Genomic DNA, 21,386 nt, shown 5'->3' on the forward strand with positions numbered 1-21,386 from the left:
AGTCACAGAGAATTAAATAACAAAATAATTTAGGATTAAATGTTATAATAGGTTGTTAGTGTACCACAGATGGAATACATTATGAACCGCATGCAAGCCGAGGAGATGTCCCCCTATCATGGACGCAGGTCTACGGACAACGTGAGCCTCAAGTAGGAGGGCTAAAGGGGAGGCCGAAATTCAAGAGGAGGCGTTTCTTTAAAAAGCGCATCAAAACAACTGGCGACGATGGTGCTTCTGAGAAGTGAGAAGAGAGAAACACGCGAGAAAGGAAGTAGTCAAATAAAATTACACCCCTTATATTTGAGTTGATGTATTCAAGATAATATGTGGAAAGCCTGGTGTTGGCTTAACGGTTTGGGTGCTGGCTTGACTGGGATCCTGAGTTCGAAATTCGAATCCTGGGAATCGTTGAATTAACACCAGGGGGGTTGATTCACCTTGTCATCCTTCAGAGGTCGGCAAATTGAGTACCAGCTCACTGGTAATTGGGGCACTGCATCAGCGGCACTAAAAACGTGCTTCCAGATAAATGATGCAACCAGCAGCCACAGGCCGCATACAAAACAACAACAGGTGTGCCCTATGATAATAAAAAGCAGAGCCAAAATCATCTGAAAAAATAAAATACACCACCGTTAATGCCTTTTACAGTTTACACCCCATATATATATATATATATATATATATATATATATATATATATATATATATATATATATATATATATATATATATATATATATATATATATATATATATAAAAAGCGTGGCGTTACGCGCGCTGCTTGTGAGCAAGGAGGAAGCGGACAAGCGGTAACATACAAACGTCTTTATTGTAAGAGCACACTGTAACACTGAACTGCTCCGGTCCGGGCTGGTCGCCCGGTGTATATCATGAGGCCACGCCTACCCCTCGGGCGTGGCCACCGCCCACTTGGTGCGTGGAATGATGTCACCACGCCAGTGGGCTTTTGTGTCCGCCACACGCGCCCCCCCAGAATTCCCGCGCACCTGGAGGGCCAGTTTGCGGGGCAGACGAATGACCCGGCCGAAGCGCCCCCTGGCGATCGGCGGCGTCCGGGGTGCAGGGATGCCAGGTGGGATGCCCCTGGCTGCCCCTGGGATGGGTGCAGGACCGGGGGGCGGCGTGGCGGCGGGGCTGGGCGGTGCCGGGGGTCCGCCCGCAGGAGGGCGGCCCCGACGTGGGGGTCGGGCCACTGGCGGTGGATGGTCCACATCGAGGTGGGCCGGCTTGAGGCGGTCTACCGAAACGCGGTCCGGAGTACCGCCGATGTCCAGGGTGAAGTGCTTCGCCCCGGTCTCCAGCACGCGGAAAGGCCCGTCGTACGGGGGCCGCAGTGGTGTCCGATGGGCATCGTGGCGGACGAAGACGTACTCCGCAGTGCGAAGCTCCGGGGCGACGTGCGTCGGTGGGTGCCAGTGGCATGCCGTTGGCACCGGGGCGAACCTCTGGGCGGTCTCTTGCAGAGCGGAGCGCTGCTGTGCCGCGGACCATGGTGCCGTGGAGTCGGGGAGGAACTCGCCCGGCACCCGCAGCGGTTGCCCGAAGACCAACTCCGCCGCGGATGCGCGCAGGTCCTCCTTGGGCGCCGTCCGGAGGCCCAGCAGGACCCAGGGGAGCCTGTCGACCCAGCCGCCGTCGCGGAGGGTGGCCCGGAGCGCGGCCTTCAATGAGCGGTGAAATCGCTCACACAGGCCGTTAGCCTGGGGGTGGTAGGCTGTGGTTCGGTGCAGCCGGACCCCGAGCCCCTGCGCAACCGCCCCCCAGAGCTCCGAGGTGAACTGGGGGCCGCGGTCGGATGAGATGTCTGAGGGGGCGCCGAACCGGGCGACCCAGGTGGCGATGAAAGCCTGCGCGACATCGGCCGCCGTTGTCGACGCCAAGGGCACGGCCTCCGGCCACCGGGTGGTGCGGTCCACCATGGTGAGGACGTAGGTGAAACCCCGCGAGGGGGGCAGAGGTCCCACCAGGTCCACGTGGACGTGGTCAAACCGGCGTTCCGGCACCGTGAACGGGGCCAACGGGGCCTGGGTGTGCCGGTGCACCTTGGCGCGCTGGCACGCGAGGCACGTCCTGGCCCAGCCGCGGACGGCCTTCCGGAGGCCATGCCAGACGAACTTGTCGGCGATCAGCCTTTGGGAGGCCCTCGCGCCCGGGTGGGACAGGCCGTGGATGGAGTCAAACACCTGGCGCTGCCAGCCCGCGGGCACGATGGGGCGAGGACGCCCGAGGGAGACGTCGCACAAGAGGGCCGCGCCCGCGCCGTCGAACGGCACCTCGGTGACGCGGAGGCCCGTGACGGCGGTCCGCAAGGCCTGGACGTCGGGGTCAGCGGCCTGGTCCGCTGCCATCCGGGCATAGTCGATGCCGAGGTGGACTGCGTGGGCGACGGCCCGGGAAAGGCAATCCGCCACCGGGTTGTCCTTCCCCGCGACGTGCTGGATGTCCGTCGTGTACTCGGACACGGCCGAGAGGTGACGCTGCTGCCGGGCCGACCACGGCTCGGTGACCTTGCCCATCGCGAAGATCAGCGGCTTGTGGTCGACGAAGGCAGTGAACGCCCGGCCCTCGAGCAGATGGCGGAAGTGCCTGACCGCCAAGTGAAGTCCGAGCAACTCGCGGTCGAAGGTACTGTAACGGCGTTCGGGCGGGCGAAGCTGCCGGCTAAAGAACGCCAGCGGTTTCCAAGCTCCACGCACCCATTGCTCGTGCACCGCGCCCACCGCGTAGTCCGAGGCATCGGTGGTGAGGGCGATCGGTGCATCGGGCGCCGGGTGCGCGAGCATGGTGGCGTTAGCCAAGGCGAGCTTCGTGCCCGTGAACGCCGTGTCCAGCTGCTCGGTCCAGGTAACGTCGCCTTTGCCCGGCTTACCTCGGAGAGCTTCGTGCAGGGGGCGCAGGAGCTGGGCGATACGGGGCAGGAACCGATGGTAAAAGTTCACCATGCCCAGGAACTCCTGCAGCCCTCTGATCGTGCGGGGGCGCGGAAACCCCTTCACCGCCTCCACCTTGGCCGGCAGGGGGACGGCTCCGTGCCTGGTGACACGGTGCCCCAGAAAATCGATTGTGGCGGCGCCGAACCGGCACTTTGCGGGGTTCACAATCAGGCCATGCTGGCCCAGGCGTTCGAAGAGCGTGCGGAGGTGGCGTAGGTGCTCTTCGCGGGACGCGCTGGCGACGAGGATATCGTCCAGATAGACGTAGACAAAATCCAAGTCGCGCAGGACGCTGTCCATCAGTCGCTGGAACGCCTGAGCCGCATTCTTCAGACCGAAGGGCATTCGCAGGAACTCGAAGAGTCCGAATGGCGTGATGACCGCCGTCTTCGGGACGTCCTCCGGCCTGACGGGGACCTGATGGTAGCCGCGTATGAGGTCCACCTTCGAGAAGAAGGACCTGCCCGCGAAACGGGCAGAAAAGTCCTGAATGTGGGGGACGGGGTAGCGGTCGGGAGTCGTGGCGTCATTGAGACGGCGATAGTCCCCGCACGGTCGCCATCCCCCGCCGGGCTTCGGCACGATGTGCAGCGGCGACGCCCAAGCGCTCTCTGAGCGCCGAACGATGCCGAGTCGCTCCAGGGTAGCGAACCCCGCTTTTGCCACCGCCAGCTTCGTCGGCTCGAGGCGGCGTGCCCGGGCGTAGACCGGTGGCCCGACGGTGGGGATGTGATGGGCCACTCCGTGCTTGATGGCCCCCGCCAAGAAGGTGGGCCGCGTGAGGGCCGGGAAGCCGGCGAGGAGGCGGGTGAATGCGTCCGCTGCCGGAAGCGTACAGACCAACGTGGCCGGAACCGAACCGTTCGGCAAGCCGCTTGGCAAGCCGCTCGTTGAGCTGGGCGACGCACAAGCGAGCGAGCTGAACGTCTCGGCCTGGACAAGACGTCTGCGCTTGACGTCGACCAGGAGCCCATTAGCGCACAGGAAGTCCGCGCCAAGCAGTGCCATGGGCACGTCGGCGGTGACGAACGTCCATCGGAAAACCTGCCCTCCGAACCGCAGAGAGAGAGGCAGCGTTTTCCGTACGTACGGATGGGCGTCCCGTTCGCGGCAAGCAGCGCGGGGCCCCCACCCGCGGCGTGCTTGTCTGACGTGCCGGCGGGAACGACACTCACCTGTGCTCCCGTGTCGCACAGGTAACGGCGCCCGGAGAAGGTGTCCGTTATGAACAGCAGGCTGCTCGAACGGCCGGCGCTCATCGCCACTATTGAGCGCCGGCCCGGGCGTTTCCCGACCTGTTGAAGGAGCATGGCGGATGACACTGCCGAGCTTCGTGGCCGAACTTGGCGTGGAACCAGCACCAGGTGGTGGAGCTGGAGGAGCGCGGCTGGCTCCGCCAGGCCGGTGGAGTTGGCGGGTTTCCCCGCGGTGGCGGTTTTCGCCGCGGCGGTGGGCGGGGCGTGGCGGCGGTCACGAGGTGCGTATCAGCATGCTGCGTATGCTGTATAAGCTGATGCTGTGGATCAGCAGCATCAGCAGCAGCATCAGCAGCATCAGCCACGAGGGCCGTGACGGCCATGCCGACTCTCGCCCGCGTGTCCGAAGCGGCGAAGTACTTGTCCGCCTCGGCTGCCAATGCTCGGGGTTCCGTTAGCCCGGTCCCGGCCAACGTGAGGCGAACCTGCGCTGGAAGATGGCGACGGAAAAGCGCCCGGAATAGAGAACCGGGGGCTTCGTCGCCCAACAGTGACAGCATATGGTCCATTCGGACCGACGGGCGCGTGTCACCGAGCTCGGGGAGATCCAGGAGGCGGTCGGCCCGTGCGTCGTCCGTGAGGCCGAACGTGGCTAGGAGTAGCCGCTTGAGTGCCTCGTACTTGTGGCCGTCCGGTGGGTGGCGAAGGACGGACACAACTCGAGCGGCCGTGCCGGGCCCGAGGGAGGCAATGACGTGGCAATAGCGCGTGTCATCGCCGGTGAGGCGCCGAAGCTGAAATTGGGCTTCGGCCTGGACGAACCAGACTTCGGCCTGAGCCTCCCAAAATTCGGGAAGTTTGATGAAGTTGGCCATGGCAATGGCGTCGCGGGTGGAAGGATCGCTCCGGCAGATCCAACGTCAAGGGGGTCACCAGTAAAGCGCGGCGTTACGCGCGCTGCTTGCGAGCAAGGAGGAAGCGGACAAGCGGTAACTTATAAGCGTCTTTATTTCAGGAGCTCACTGTAACACTGGCGCGCTCCGGGCTGCGCGCCCGGTGTATATCATGAGGCCACGCCTACCCCTCGGGCGTGGCCACCGCCCACTTGGTGCGCGGAATGATGTCACCACGCCAGTGGGCTTTTGTGTCCGCCACACTATGATATATTTCGCTAACAAGGTTCAGACATACATGGAGGCGGCCATCTTGGATTTTGACGTGGCGACCCAATTTTCAATAGCGTTCTTCCTTATGCATAGATACACCCACACACCGGATTAGAAGTTAGTACTTCGTTTATTTTTCAAGATATTTCGCTCACAAGGTTCAGGCATATATATGGTGGCGGCCATCTTGGATTTTGACGTGGCGACCCAATTTTCAATAGCGTTCTTCCGTATGCATAGATACACCCACACACCGGATTAGAAGTTAGTAGTTCGTTTATTTTTCAAGATATTTCGCTCACAAGGTTCAGACATAAATATGGTGGCGGCCATCTTGGATTTTGACGTGGCGACCCAATTTTCAATAGCGTTCTTCCTTATGCGTAGATACACCCACACACCAGATTAGAAGTTGGTACTTCGCTTATTTTTCAAGATATTCCGCTCAAAAGGTTCAGACATACATGGCATCAGGCATACATGGCGGCAGCCATCTTGGATTTTGACGTGGGTTGCACCCACACACCAAATTCGAATGCGGTCCTTCGCTTACGCACGCACATATGCACGCACGCATGCCCTCACGCACACTCGCACGCCCGCACGCCCGCACGCACACACGGACGGGTGGACGGACGGACACACGGACGACATCCTCGTCGCAAGCGCGTCACGCAAAGAGCACCTCCGCCACCTCCGCACGCTCTTCGAATGCCTGGGCCAGCATGGCCTGATCGTAAACCCCGCCAAATGCCGGTTCGGCGTCGCCGAAGTCGACTTTTTGGGGCACCACGTCACCAGGCACGGGGCCACCCCCTTACCGGCAAAGGTGGAGGCGGTCAAGGGGTTTCCGCGCCCCCGCACGATCAGGGGGCTCCAGGAGTTCCTGGGAATGGTAAACTTTTACCACCGTTTCCTGCCCCGCATCGCCCAGCTCCTGCGCCCCCTGCACGAGGCCCTCCGGGGGAAGCCGGGCAAAGGTGACGTTGTTTGGACCGAGCAGATGGACGCGGCGTTCGCGGGCGCGAAGCTCGCCTTGGCTAACGCCACCATGCTCGCGCACCCGGCGCTCGATGCACCGATCGCCCTCACCACCGACGCGTCGGACTACGTGGTGGGCGCGGTGCACGAGCAATGGGTACGTGGTGCTTGGCAACCGCTGGCGTTTTTCATCCGGCAGCTTCGCCCGCACGAACGCCGGTACAGCACCTTCGACCGCGAGTTGCTCGGGCTCCACCTGGAGGTCCGGCACTTCCGCCATCTGCTCGAGGGCCGTTCGTTCACGGCCTTCGTCGACCACAAGCCCTGGTCTTCGCGATGGCCAAGGTCGCCGAGCCATGGTCGGCCCGGCAGCAGCGTCACCTCTCAGCCGTGTCCGAGTACACGACGTACATCCGGCACGTCGCGGGAAAGGACAACCCGGTGGCGGATTGCCTTTCCCGGTCCGTCGCGCACGCGGTCCACCTCGGGATCGACTATGCCCTGATGGCGGCAGACCAGACCGCCGCCCCCTACGTCCAGCCCTTGCGGACCGCCGTAACGGGCCTCCGCGTCACCGAGGTGCCGTTCGACGGCATGGGCACGGCCCTCTTGTGCGACGTCTCCCTCGGGCGGCCTCGCCCCATCGTGCCCGCGGGCTGGCAGCGCCGGGTTTTTGACGCCATCCACAGCCTGTCCCACCCGGGCACGAAGGCCTCGCAGAGGTTGGTCGCCGACAAGTTTGTCTGGCATGGCCTCCGGAAGGCCGTCCGCGATTGGACCAGGACGTGCCTCGCGTGCCAGCGCGCGAAGGTGCACCGCCACACCCAGGCCCCGTTGGCCCCGTTCACGGTGCCCGAACATCGGTTCGACCACGTTCACGTGGACTTGGTGGGACCTCTGCCCCCCTCGTGGGGTTTCACCCACGTCCTCACCATGGTGGACCGCACCACCCGGTGGCCGGAGGTCGTGCCTTTGGCGGCGACGACGGCGGCGGACGTTGCGCAGGCGTTCATCGCCACCTGGGTTGCCCGGTTCGGCGCCCCCTCGGACATCTCGTCCGACCGCGGCCCCCAGTTCACCTCGGAGCTCTGGGGGGCGGTCGCGCAGAGGCTCGGCGTCCAGCTGCACCGCACCACGGCCAAACACCCCCAGGCCAACGGCCTGTGCGAGCGCTTCCACCGCTCCTTGAAGGCTGTGCTCCGGGTCACCCTCCGCGACGGCGGCTGGGTCGACAGGCTCCCCTGGGTCCTGCTGGGCCTCCGGATGGTGCCCAAGGACGACCTGCACGCATCCGCGGCGGAGTTGGTCTTCGGACAACCGCTGTGGGTGCCGGGCGAGTTCCTCCCCGACTCCACGGCACCATGGTCCGCGGCGCAGCAGCGCTCCGCACTGCAGGAGACCGCCCGGAGGTTCGCCCCGGTGCCGACGGCGCACCACGGATGCCCGCCAACGCACATCGCCCTGGAGCTTTGCACGGCGGAGTACGTTTTCGTCCGGCACGACGCCCACCGGACACCGCTGCGGCCCCCGTATGACGGGCCCTTCCATGTGCTGGAGACAGGGCGAAACACTTCACCCTCGACATCGGCGGTACTCCTGACCGCGTTTCCGTGGACCGCCTCAAGCCGGCCCACCTCGACGTGGACCACCCCCCGCCAGTGGCTCGGCCCCCGCGGTGGGGCCGCCCCCCGGCAAGCGGACCTCCGGCACCGCCCGGCCCCGCCGGCACGCCCCTCCCCCGGTCCTGCACCCATCCCAGACGCCGCCAGCCGCCAGAGGGCGCTTTGGCCGGGTCATCCATTTGCCCCGCAAACTGACCCTTCAGGTGCGCGGGAATTCTGGGGGGGGGGGGGGGGGGCGCGTGTGGCGGACACGATGGCTCGCTGGCGCGGTTACATCATTCCGCGCACCAAGAGGGTGTCGGTGTCGGCCACGCCCGAGGGGTAGGCGTGGCCTCGGGATATACACGTGGCGCACAGCACCGAGCACCTGAGTGCTACAGTTTGAGCTATTGAATAAAGACTCTTTGACCTTACGCGTTGTGGCTTACCTTCATTGGCAAACAAGTTGCGTGAGTAGCACCACGCTACAATATTATATTATTTTATACCATTCGCGTGTGTTAGGCGTGTGTTTTGCTCTGCGTGTACAACAATGTTTTTGTCAGTGTTTAAGGGTTAGACGTGTGTTGACAAGACGCTCGCTAAACGACTTTAGTAAATTCGGTCCGATGTTTTGATTTAAATCGCTTAATTCTTAAACAAGGGCTGGCAGATACACAAACTCGGCTCCAAGCTGTCTACCCTGGGTTTCAATCCCAACCAAGCTATAAAGTGGCATCGTGGTGATTCATAGGCAGTGTGAATCATCATTTCCAGGATCGACGTTAAACGGGAATCCCGTCTTCTGGCGTTAGTTGTTAGACCCCACGCCACGGTGGCCTTCACGAAGAGTAGGCGAGCCATCACCGGCATCCTGAATAAAGTACAAATTCCTGTCCGAAATACTTCTGGGAATGCAATGGCAAACCACCAGTACAGTGTGACGATTGTCAAGAAACTGTTTCGGTAGGACGGAGTCTTTGTCATACAGTATGGAGTATGGGACTGTACATCAGAATCCTTTAACTTTAACACGATATAAATAAATATTTAATACAGCATGTCATTCTAGTCTTCAACACGATCTTCTTCCTGTGACTTCTTCTTCATTATCCCACCTTTCTTGAGGGGTCGGCCGGGGGAAGCTTGGGCTGAGTTTGTCACGAACAGGTTGGCCAGGCCTGACGTTCCACTAGTCAGGGAAAGGATTTGTAATTTGTTGAGGGTGCCTGCGATAGCTCGCCTACTCTTCGCGAAGGACACCTTGGGGTCGTTAACGTCCACAAACGAACGTCGGCAGACGGGACGTCCGTTTAACGTCCATCTGAGGGATCGTAAACACATTTATGACATTTTATAGCTGCGTCGGGAATCGAACTCACGACTGGCTGCGATCGATCATGCGAGCATTCGCAGGTCGCCTCGATTGATTGTCCGAGCGGTCGCAAGTCGCCACGATTGACCGTACGATTGGTTGCTGATCGCCACCACTATTCGCACGATTACCTACGATTGATCTTGCGATCGATCTTCTCCAATCGTTGGTGATCGCACAACCATGCGTACCACCAATCGTACGATGACCCCTAAGACCAATCGCTGTTTGCGATCGCAAATGGAGAGCGTAGCAAACATTGACGATTGGTCGTACCTCGGCCAGATTGCCATCAATCGCACGATCCAGAAATCGTACGATCCAGTGTGACTGAGGCCTAAGAGACTTCTTTCAGCATATTGCGGTCTGCTCTCGGGCTGAACTTGCTGGGGCGGCCTGGCCTGAACAAGTTGGCAGTTGTTTGGAATCTTCTCCACTTGCAGATGATCTTCCAGACAGTCGAATGATTGATTTCAAATTGTTTGGAGATCTTTTTAAATCCCTTCCCAGACTCGTAGGCATCTATAACCTTCTTTCTGAAGGCCTCAGAGAGCTCTTTTGATCTAGGCATGGTGACGCCGCACACTTCAACAACAGAGAGCAAACCAAACTAAATGTCTGAGGTTTAAATAAGACAGGTTCCTCCAAGATCCTCTCTAACGATGTTCTAATCATTTGCACCTGAGCTGGTGCACCAGATTCTAATTTTAGGTATTTGAAGTAGTGATAAATGTAGGGGTGTACTTACTTTTTCCACATGCGAAATTTGCATTTATGTTTATTTAAATTATACAATGGACTACAAAATGTAAATGTTTCATGATATTTGTTATATTATATCACCTTTATCTCTCAATATTGTTGAAATGAAGATCAAATAGCTGTATGTTGAAATATGTTGAAAAAGTCAAAACTTTACATGGGGTGTACTTACTTTTTCACGTGACTGTAGTTTTTCCATAATTTCCCATAAATTGTGTTCAAATAAACGAGTTATCTCATTTGATCTGGTGCAGCTGTGTAAAAAAAAGGAGGGATAAGGGAAAGTAATATGAAAGGGAACTATAGGAAAGTAGCTGGGGATGTAATGATATTAGAGGGGAAAAGTAAGGATGTATAGAGATTATGGAAGGGAAAAAGATGGAAGAGAAAAGGGTCTCCCGCTCCCTTTATTATGTACTGTGTGTTGGCTCTTACACGAGCCTGGAATGAGTATACAAAAAAGGTGTGAAACTCCACCATTTAGTGTAAATATAATTGTAAAAAAAAAAGAACGAAAACCTTGACACAGTATGTTCTTCTTTCTCTTTCTGGTGTTCTTCCCGAAGGCAAATTAGGCGCTGCCAAATCAGCCTGAGGGCAATGATTACACTGTGTGGTTTGCTTTCACCCTCCGAGTGGTGGTCAGGGCAGGACTGAAATTTGATCAGGGTGCCTGTAACAATAACAATGTCCTGATTTTAAATTTGTTTAGGGTACCTGCGACAATACCAATGTCCTGATTTTACATTTGTTTAGGGTACCTGTGACAATACCAGTCCCAATTTTAAATTTGTTTAGGGTGCCTGTGACAATACCAATGTCCCAATTTTAAATTTGTTTGGGGCGCCTGTAACAATACCAATGTCCGAATTTTAAATTTGTTTAGGGTGCCTGTGACAATACCAATGTCCCAATTTTAAATTTGTTTGGGGCGCCTGTGACAATACCAATGTCCCAATTTTAAATTTGTTTCGGACGCCTGTGACAATACCAATGTCCCAATTTAAAAATTTGTTTGGGGCGCCTGTGACAATACCAATGTCCCAATTTTAAATTTGTTTAGGGTGCCTGTAACAATGCCAATGTCCCAATTTTAAATTTGTTTGGGGCGCCTGTGACAATACCAATGTCCCAATTTTAAATTTGTTTGGGGCGCCTGTGACAATACCAATGTCCCAATTTTAAATTTGTTTGGGGCGCCTGTGACAATACCAATGTCCCAATTTTAAATTTGTTTGGGGCGCCTGTGACAATACCAATGTCCCAATTTTAAATTTGTTTGGGGCGCCTGTGACAATACCAGTCCCAATTTTAAATTTGTTTAGGGTGCCTGTAACAATGCCAATGTCCCAATTTTAAATTTGTTTGGGGCGCCTGTGACAATACCAATGTCCCAATTTTAAATTTGTTTGGGGCGCCTGTAACAATACCAATGTCCGAATTTTAAATTTGTTTAGGGTGCCTGTGACAATACCAATGTCCCAATTTTAAATTTGTTTGGGGTGCCTGTGACAATACCAATGTCCCAATTTTAAATTTGTTTAGGACGCCTGTGACAATACCAATGTCCCAATTTTAAATTTGTTTGGGCGCCTATGACAATACCAATGTCCCAATTTTAAATTTGTTTGGGGCGCCTGTGACAATACCAATGTCCCAATTTTAAATTTGTTTGGGGCGCCTGTGACAATACCAATGTCCCAATTTTAAATTTGTTTGGGGTGCCTGTGACAATACCAATGTCCCAATTTTAAATTTGTTTAGGGTGCCTGTAACAATGCCAATGTCCCAATTTTAAATTTGTTTGGGCGCCTGTGACAATACCAATGTCCCAATTTTAAATTTGTTTGGGGCGCCTGTGACAATACCAATGTCCCAATTTTAAATTTGTTTGGGGCGCCTGTGACAATACCAATGTCCCAATTTTAAATTTGTTTGGGGCGCCTGTGACAATACCAATGTCCCAATTTTAAATTTGTTTGGGGCGCCTGTAACAATACCAATGTCCCAATTTTAAATTTGTTTAGGGCGCCTGTGACAATACCAATGTCCCAATTTTAAATTTGTTTGGGGCGCCTGTGACAATACCAATGTCCCAATTTTAAATTTGTTTGGGGCGCCTGTGACAATACCAATGTCCCAATTTTAAATTTGTTTGGGGCGCCTGTGACAATGCCAATGTCCCAATTTTAAATTTGATCAGGGTGCCTGTAACAATAACAATGTCCTGATTTTAAATTTGTTTAGGGCGCCTGTGACAATACCAATGTCCCAATGTTAAATTTGTTTAGGACGCCTGTGACAATACCAATGTCCCAATTTTAAATTTGTTTAGGGCGCTTGTGACAATACCAATGTCCCAATTTTAAATTTGTTTAGGACGCCTGTGACAATACCAATGTCCCAATTTTAAATTTGTTTAGGGCGCCTGTGACAATACCAATGTCCCAATTTTAAATTTGTTTAGGGCGCCTGTGACAATGCCAATGTCCCAATTTTAAATTTGTTTAGGGCGCCTGTGACAATGCCAATGTCCCAATTTTAAATCTGTTTGGGGTACCTGTGACAATGCCATGTCCTAATATAAAAAATTCAACCTTTGTTGAGTCCTAATTTTTTTGTCCTAATTAAAAACATTAAAAAAAGAGTTCTCATTCTTTCTACGTGCAAAATCGATTTTTGGCCACATACGAGCTTCCCGATCTGGGAGAGGCCATGTCCAGGTTATCACTCGATCTAAGTGCAAAACGAGTTTCTGCCACATACTAGTTTGTCCATACTAGGCCATGGGCCAGATATGGTCCTCGTGCACCCCCCCCCCACAACTCTACCACCCCATATATTTTTGAAGCACTAGGGTCCCCTCAACATGAAATCAACTGGTAACAGTAAATAAACTGGTTCTTACTATTCATTTTTCACACATATTTGATGGTACCCTTAAAATATATCTTTTCCGTGTCGTTATGTTCCCTGAGATGGCTGAAAGTGGTCCGAGTTATATAAGTTATATATCATCTGAAAGGTAATTATCTGCTGGTCATTATAAATGGCATATATTTTAGATTTAGTGTTACCATTGGCCTCAAAAATCAAGTCGAACAGCTATACCCCATGTTTCGCTGTGTCAAACTAACACTGACTAAGATATTCAAACTAATCTTTCAAATCCAGCCGCACTAGAATTGATTGACATTAATAACAAATATCTGGACATTCTTCATAAAAATACCTTTCACTTGATACCAAATGTGTATTTTTGTCAATAAAAATCTATCAGATATGACACTTCAAACAGAATGCAGGTGTGCCGACAATCGCGATAACTGCACGAAATGATCGCGTTGATAGACATTGTCAGTCATGGAAGGTGCTTTTATTGGAAAGTGAAATATCATTCAATTGCTCATTGTTACTTGACAATATATTATTAAGTCACACTTTACCTCGATTTAGTTACAGGAATACATGCATGTTGCAAATGAAGCAGCTTTGTCAACCACTCGCTACTATTCAGAAATTTACCAGCTAGAACATCAGCTAGAATCTAGCATCAGCTAGAACATCAGCTAGAATCGAGCATCAGCGAGAACATCAGCTAGAACATCAGCTAGAATCTAGCATCAGCTAGAACATCAGCTAGAATCGAGCATCAGCTAGAACATCAGCTATAATCGAGCATGAGCTAGAACATCAGCTAGAATCTAGCATCAGCTAGAACATCAGCTAGAATCTAGCATCAGCTAGAACATCAGCTAGAATCTAGCATCAGCTAGAACATCAGCTAGAATCTAGCATCAGCTAGAACATCAGCTAGAATCTAGCATCAGCTAGAACATCAGCTAGAATCTAGCATCAGCTAGAACATCAGCAAGAATCTAGCATCAGCTAGAACATCAGCTAGAACATCAGCTAGAACATCAGCTAGAATCTAGCATCAGCTAGAACATCAGCTAGAATCTAGCATCAGCTAGAACATCAGCTAGAATCTAGCATCAGCTAGAACATCAGCTAGAATCTAGCATCAGCTAGAACATCAGCTAGAATCTAGCATCAGCTAGAACATCAGCTAGAATCTAGCATCAGCTAGAACATCAGCTAGAACATCAGCTAGAATCTAGCATCAGCTAGAACATCAGCTAGAATCTAGCATCAGCTAGAACATCAGCTAGAATCTAGCATCAGCTAGAACATCAGCTAGAACATCAGCTAGAATCTAGCATCAGCTAGAACATCAGCTAGAATCTAGCATCAGCTAGAACATCAGCTAGAATCTAGCATCAGCTATAACATCAGCTAGAATCTAGCATCAGCTAGAACATCAACTAGAACATCAGCTAGAATCTAGCATCAGCTAGAACATCAGCTAGAATCTAGCATCAGCTAGAACATCAGCTAGAATCTAGCATCAGCTAGAACATCAGCTAGAATCTAGCATCAGCTAGAACATCAGCTAGAATCTAGCATCAGCTAGAACATCAGCTAGAACATCAGCTAGAATCTAGCATCAGCTAGAACATCAGCTAGAATCTAGCATCAGCTAGAACATCAGCTAGAACATCAGCTAGAATCTAGCATCAGCTAGAACATCAGCTAGAATCTAGCATGAGCTAGAACATCAGCTAGAATCTAGCGTCAGCTAGATTTAGAACATCAGCTAGAATCTAGCATCAGCTAGAACATCAGCTAGAATCTAGCATCAGCTAGAACATCAGCTAGAATCTAACATCAGCTAGAACATCAGCTAGAATCTAGCATCAGCTAGAACATCAGCTAGAATCTAGCATCAGCTAGAACATCAGCTAGAACATCAGCTAGAATCTAGCATCAGCTAGAACATCAGCTAGAATCTAGCATCAGCTAGAACATCAGCTAGAACATCAGCTAGAACATCAGCTAGAACATCAGCTAGAATCTAGCATCAGCTAGAACATCAGCTAGAATCTAGCATCAGCTAGAACATCAGCTAGAACATCAGCTAGAACATCAGCTAGAATCTAGCATCAGCTAGAACATCAGCTAGAATCTAGCATCAGCTAGAACATCAGCTAGAACATCAGCTAGAATCTAGCATCAGCTAGAACATCAGCTAGAACATCAGCTAGAACATCAGCTAGAATCTAGCATCAGCTAGAACATCAGCTAGAATCTAGCATCAGCTAGAACATCAGCTAGAATCTAGCATCAGCTAGAACATCAGCTAGAACATCAGCTAGAATCTAGCATCAGCTAGAACATCAGCTAGAACATCAGCTAGAACATCAGCTAGAATCTAGAACATCAGCTAGATTCTAGAACATCAGCTAGAATCGAGCATCAGCTAGAACATCAGCTAGAATCTAGCATCAGCTAGAACATCAGCTAGAATCGAGCATCAGCTAGAACATCAGCTAGAATCTAGCATCAGCTAGAACATCAGCTAGAATCGAGCATCAGCTAGAACATCAGCTAGAATCTAGCATCAGCTAGAACATCAGCTAGAATCGAGCATCAGCTAGAACATCAGCTAGAATCTAGCATCAGCTATTTGAAGTTCACAAGAAAGCTTTTGAAGTAGTTTGTGATGTTGTAGATAAGGAGGTGTTACATAGCCACAAGGTTGTGAAACTATCAGACTTGAGCGCATTGTATGTTGCTCAGCTAGAAAGCAGCAATGTTGTTATACTGTAACAAATAAGGTGTGATTGTGTGTGAATTTAGCAATTCATATTTAATTGTGTTGAAAGTTAGCACAGTGTTACCACATGGATCATCTGAGAAGCATATGCGGCAATTGTCGGCACACCTGCGGTCTGTTTACAGTGTCATATCTGATAGATGTTTACTGGTAAGAAGACATATTTGGTATCAAATGAAAGGTATTTTTATGAAGAATGTCCAGAAAGTTGTTGTTAATGTCAATCAAGTCTAGTGTGGCTGGATTGAAGATATAAGTTCGAATATCTTAGTCTGTGTTACGTTGGCACAGCGAAACATGGGGTATAGCTGTTCGACTTGATTTTTGACGTCAATGGTAACACTAAATCTAAATATATGCCATTTATAATGACCAGCAGATAATTACCTTTCAGATGATATATAACTTATATAACTCGGACCACTTTCAGCCATCTCAGGGAACATAACGACACGGAAAAGATATCTTTTAAGGGTACCATCAAATATGTGTGAAAAATGAATAGTAAGAACCAGTTTATTTACTGTTACCAGTTGATTTCATGTTGAGGGGACCCTAGTGCTTCAAAAATATATGGGGTGGTAGAGTTGTGGGGGGGGGGGGGGTGCACGAGGACCATATCTGGCTAATGGCCTATACTGGGAGGCGCCAGGTGCCAGTTATCACTTGTCCCAAGTGCAAAAACGAGTTTCTGCCACATACGAGTTTGCCGAGATTTCAAGCATTTAAAGGGTGTTTGAAAAAGCATTTGGACCAAATGACACATCAAAACCACTTGACAAAATGAAGGGTGTTGATGCCAGAAGAATCCCGCCCTGCGAGGCTGAAATCAGACAAAAGATCCTTTAAAAGACAAAAGATCAATTGAATCTATTTTATATTCAGGCTCTTACACAACAAAATGGGAAAAAAGTCAAGGGGTTTGAATACTTTCTGAAGGCACCGTAGATTGGGCTGCTATCCTCTTTACAGATGAGTTGAGGTTCCATCTTAACAGTAGTAAAGGCCGTTGTCACATTTATCGACGGGAAGGGAAATGTTACGCTTGTCATTCGGCAGTCGAAGAGTCATGGTATGGAGAGGCATCACCCCACATCACAGAACCCAGGTGGAGGTCGTTAATGTATTTTGACAGGTATTCGGTACCGTGATTAAGTTTTTCTCCTCACGTCCTCTCGTTCATGCAGGTCATAAACGTCACATCACACTTCAACGGGATAATGCACGCCATCACAACAGTACATTCCCGCACTTCGCTGGCCAGATGCTTTGCCTAATCTTTCTCCTAAATTGCAGGTGTGGGATGAAATTGAACGATGATTATGCCATCTTCAAAACCAGCAGGTGACGTTGGCCCAACTGCGGCAGGCCTTGGTGCAGATCTGGAATGACGTCCCTCAATCCTTCAACCATCTCGTGTACTCAATGAGGTGCCGTTGCCAAGCGTGTGTCAAAGCAAATGGTTGTCGCACCAGAGACTGAGCTGTTAACTGACTTTTGACCTCGCCCCTGTTTGAGCGTCTGGAGACATGTCTTGCATGCATGTGTTGACATTCCCATGACGATTTCATGTTTTTCAAACACTAAATATTGATATGACCAAGCAACATGATGTGTTTGTTTTCATTTCTCATTTAGCATATGTGTAAATGATGCACAGGTACTTTTTCCGCTAGTATGTAGGATGTACATTATAAATTATACATTCCTAATCACCAAAGAAGATACAATAATTGGCTTGCCAAGAAAAATTGCGTTTCGAGGTAACAATGTTTGTGCATAATCACCGCACGTAACTGAACGATAGAGATAGAAGGAAAAACAATGTAGTCATCCACAATGTGATGGAACCTAATGGCAGAAGCTTTGTTGAAAATCAAGATTAAGACTGGAAGGAGGTGATGGACATTTTCACTGAAAGATGCCAAGTGGCAGGTGTTGGCATTGTGATGACGACACAGTGAGGAGGGCAAAAGCAAAACAAGAACTTAAACCTGAGGCTTCTAATGGTGCAACTAGAGGACGAGGTCATGAAAAACATAATCTGGATGTCAGCAAAAGAGTTGAGGAAAACGGCTGCAGGACATATGTTTCTCCAGACATGACATGGACCAGAGAGTAGAAAGAAAGGCAATTAGAGATGTAGACCGAGAACTGATCAGAGTTTAATTATAACTCACGCCCGAAAGGTTTGATGCTCTTAAACGTGTCACATTACCTTGAAATCCAACAAAACCCATTTCTTGAGTTGCGCATTCCCAGCGTTTGGAATTGACAGAACTTTAAATAGACCCTTAAAACCCTTTTTCGGAAATGTTTGCGCCCAAGGCTGACTATTATTTTATGACATCTATATTGGATACTGAATACAAAACACATGCGTAAGAAATGAAAATCACCGGCATTTGTATATAAGAAGGACCAATAATGGAGCAGTTCAAAAAGGGTCTTAATCAGAAATTTGCACCTGAGAATTTTTTTTTGTTGCAAACTGCTCCATTTTCATGCTGTGAAACAAAAATGTAGTGTAAGTAACTTTCTGATCTGGCATTTTCGGATAAGAAGGCTCGAAAAGGGTCAGAAATCACACTTGTAGAACATGTAAAAGCTGTGGGGGCATATAAAAAGACTGTTCTCCAAGATTTGAAATTTATTATTTTGAAAATTGTAATGGATGTGAAGTCACTTTTTCCTAAAAGAAAAGTGTGCCACTAAACCGAGGAATGGACTGCAGGACATGGCTGGACCAAGGACAGACATGCGCTGCAAAGCCGATGACAAAAGTCTCCCGACAAAAAAAAAAAAAACAAAAAAAAAAAACGCAGTGAAGAGAAATCATTTTGTATATTATAATTCAATCAATTTTTTTTCAATTACTTTCTGTGTCATTTAATGAATTACTGCATCGGAGTGGCAACCCGTCCATAATTGTGCCCAATCGCCTCGTAAACTGCTTCAGCAGCCTGATGCATCTGAAGATGTAAAAGGAGTGGTCTTCTGGTCTTCAATGAATTATCCAAACAAACCAGATCTCCATCTTCTGTCCATATCACTATCCATGTGATAGTCGTCAACGTTCATGAAAATCGCGTGCGGAACATCATCCCCATCTTCGGAGTCGTCGTCGTCGTTTGGAACCGTTGAAAGTACAACTGTACCTAAAGAGAAAGAAAAGGTAATTTATTTATAAATTGCAGAAATTCCACATACTGTATGTGATCAGTTGCTATCAGCTGAGCGCAAATTACGCGAATATACATACCTGGCATTTGTTGTCCATCGAACCAGATGTAGATGTAGGCTTCATTCTGTAGTTCCCATCTCAAGTGTGGTCTCGTATTGGTGTTGTCACTGTCTGCGGTGGGCCACATTCTGGCCACGGAGCACGATTGGTGGATCTTTTGTCTGATTTCAGCTTCGCAGGGCGGGATGCTGCTGTGGCATCAACACCCTTAATTTTGTCAAGTGGTTTTGACGTGTCTTTTGGTCAAAATGCTTTTTCAAACACCCTGTAAATGCTTGAAATCCAGGTCGTGCAACCTTCATCAGGAACTTGGTAACTTCACTTTTGGAGGATGAGTGCTTCAGACACTTCTCAATGTCTTTGATAGGGTGGATTTGTTCAGATCCAATGACCGTGAAACATTGCACACTGTCGTTTTCGACTTGTTGTTAGTGGGTTATTCGCGTCTCATCCTCTCGCAGTCTTTTATCCATGGATGGACAAACTCGTATGTGGGCAAAACTATTTTTTGCACTTAAAATCCGTGATAACTGGCACATGGCTCAGCCAGGACTGGCAAACTCATAATTATGGATCCGAAACTCGTTTTTGCACTTAGAAAGAGTGATAACTGGCACATGGTGTCTCACAGGACGGGCAAACTCGTACGTGGCCGAAAATCGTTTTTGCACGAAGAAAGAATGATAATTGGCACATGGCGCCTCCCAATATGGGCAAACTCGTATGCGACAGAAACTCGTTTTTGCACTTGGAAAGAGTGATAACTGGCACTTGGCCTCTCCCAGGATGGGCAAACTCGCATGTGGCCGAACCTCATTTTTGCACTTATAACAAGTAATAACTGGCACCTGGCGCCTCCCAGGATGGACAAACTCGAATGTGCCAGAAACTCGTATGTGGGCAAAACTATTTTTTGCACTTAAAATCCGTGATAACTGGCACATGGCTCAGCCAGGACTGGCAAACTCATAATTATGGATCCGAAACTCGTTTTTGCACTTAGAAAGAGTGATAACTGGCACATGGTGTCTCACAGGACGGGCAAACTCGTACGTGGCCGAAAATCGTTTTTGCACGAAGAAAGAATGATAATTGGCACATGGCGCCTCCCAATATGGGCAAACTCGTATGTGACAGAAACTCGTTTTGCACTTAGATCGAGTGATAACCTGGACATGGCCTCTCCCAGATTGAGCAAGCTCGTATGTGGCCAAAAATCGATTTTGCACGTAGAAAAAGTGATAACCCTTTTTTAAATGTTTTTAGTTAGGACTAAAAAATTAGGACTCAACAAAGGTTGTTTTTTTATATTCGGACATTGGTATTGTCACAGGCGCCCCAAACAAATTTAAAATTGGGACATTGGTATTGTCACAGGTGCCCTAAACAAATGTAAAATTGGGACATTGGTATTGTCACAGGTACCCCAAACAAATGTAAAATTGGGACATTGGTATTGTCACAGGTGCCCTAAACAAATGTAAAATCAGGACATTGACATTGTCGCAAGTGCCCTAAACAAATGTAAAATCAGGACATTGACATTGTCGCAGGTACCCTAAACAAATGTAAAATCAGGACATTGGTATTGTCACAAGTACCCTAAACAAATTTAAAATTGGGACATTGGTATTGTTACAGGCACCCTGATCAAATTTCAGTCCTGCCCTGACCACCACTCGGAGGGTGAAAACAAACCACACAGTGTAATCATTGCCCTCGGGCTGATTTGGCAGCGCCTAATTTGCCTTCGGGAAGAACATCAGAAAGAGAAAGAAGAACATACTGTATCAAGGTTTTCGTTCTTTTTTTTTACAATTATATTTACACAAAATGGTGGAGTTTCACACCTTTTTGTATACTCAGTCCAGGCTCGTGTAAGAGCCAACACACAGTACATAATAAAGGGAGCGGGAGACCCTTTTCTCTTCCATCTTTTTCCCTTCCATAATCTCTATATATCCTTACTTTTCCCCTCTAATATCATTACATCCCCAGCTACTTTCCTATAGTTCCCTTTCATATTACTTTCCCTTATCCCTCCTTTTTTTTTACACAGCTGCACCAGATCAAATGAGATATCTCGTTAATTTGAACACAATTTATGGGAAATTATGGAACAACTATGTATTTTGACTTTCATTCATGCGCATTGTACACCACCTCCACCCTTCTGTCCCACTGCTTCCCTTTCTTTCATTCCTGCCATGTTAAGCCTTGTGTTGGCTTAACACCAAGGGGTCTTGGGTTCGAACCATTGTCGTGCGGTTACCTAACACCAGGTGGGGTTGACTCAGCCTGTCGACCTTCGGAGGTCGGCAAAATGAGTACCGGCTTACTGGGAACAGGGGGGCACTGCATTAGTGGCACAGCCTCGCTCCCAGCAATGATGCAACCAACAGCCACAAACTGCATAGAAAATT

General features: G+C 49.9%; 1 protein-coding gene across 1 annotated transcript in view; it reads left to right on the plus strand.

Annotated features, from left to right (window-relative positions):
* The window catches only part of RASA1 (RAS p21 protein activator 1), a 165,136-nt gene extending 147,969 nt beyond the window's left edge, over positions 1-17,167 (plus strand). The window contains exon 25 of the mRNA XM_068123035.2: positions 17,016-17,167. Within this exon, the coding sequence (XP_067979136.1) occupies positions 17,016-17,039 (24 nt within the window). The 3' untranslated portion in view covers positions 17,040-17,167. The remainder of the gene's footprint in view (positions 1-17,015) is intronic.
* Positions 17,168-21,386: the final 4,219 nt, after the last annotated feature.

The sequence above is a fragment of the Myxine glutinosa genome, chromosome 7, assembly GCF_964187855.1.
Source record: "Myxine glutinosa chromosome 7, kmMyxGlut1.1, whole genome shotgun sequence".
Lineage (NCBI taxonomy): Eukaryota > Metazoa > Chordata > Myxini > Myxiniformes > Myxinidae > Myxine > Myxine glutinosa.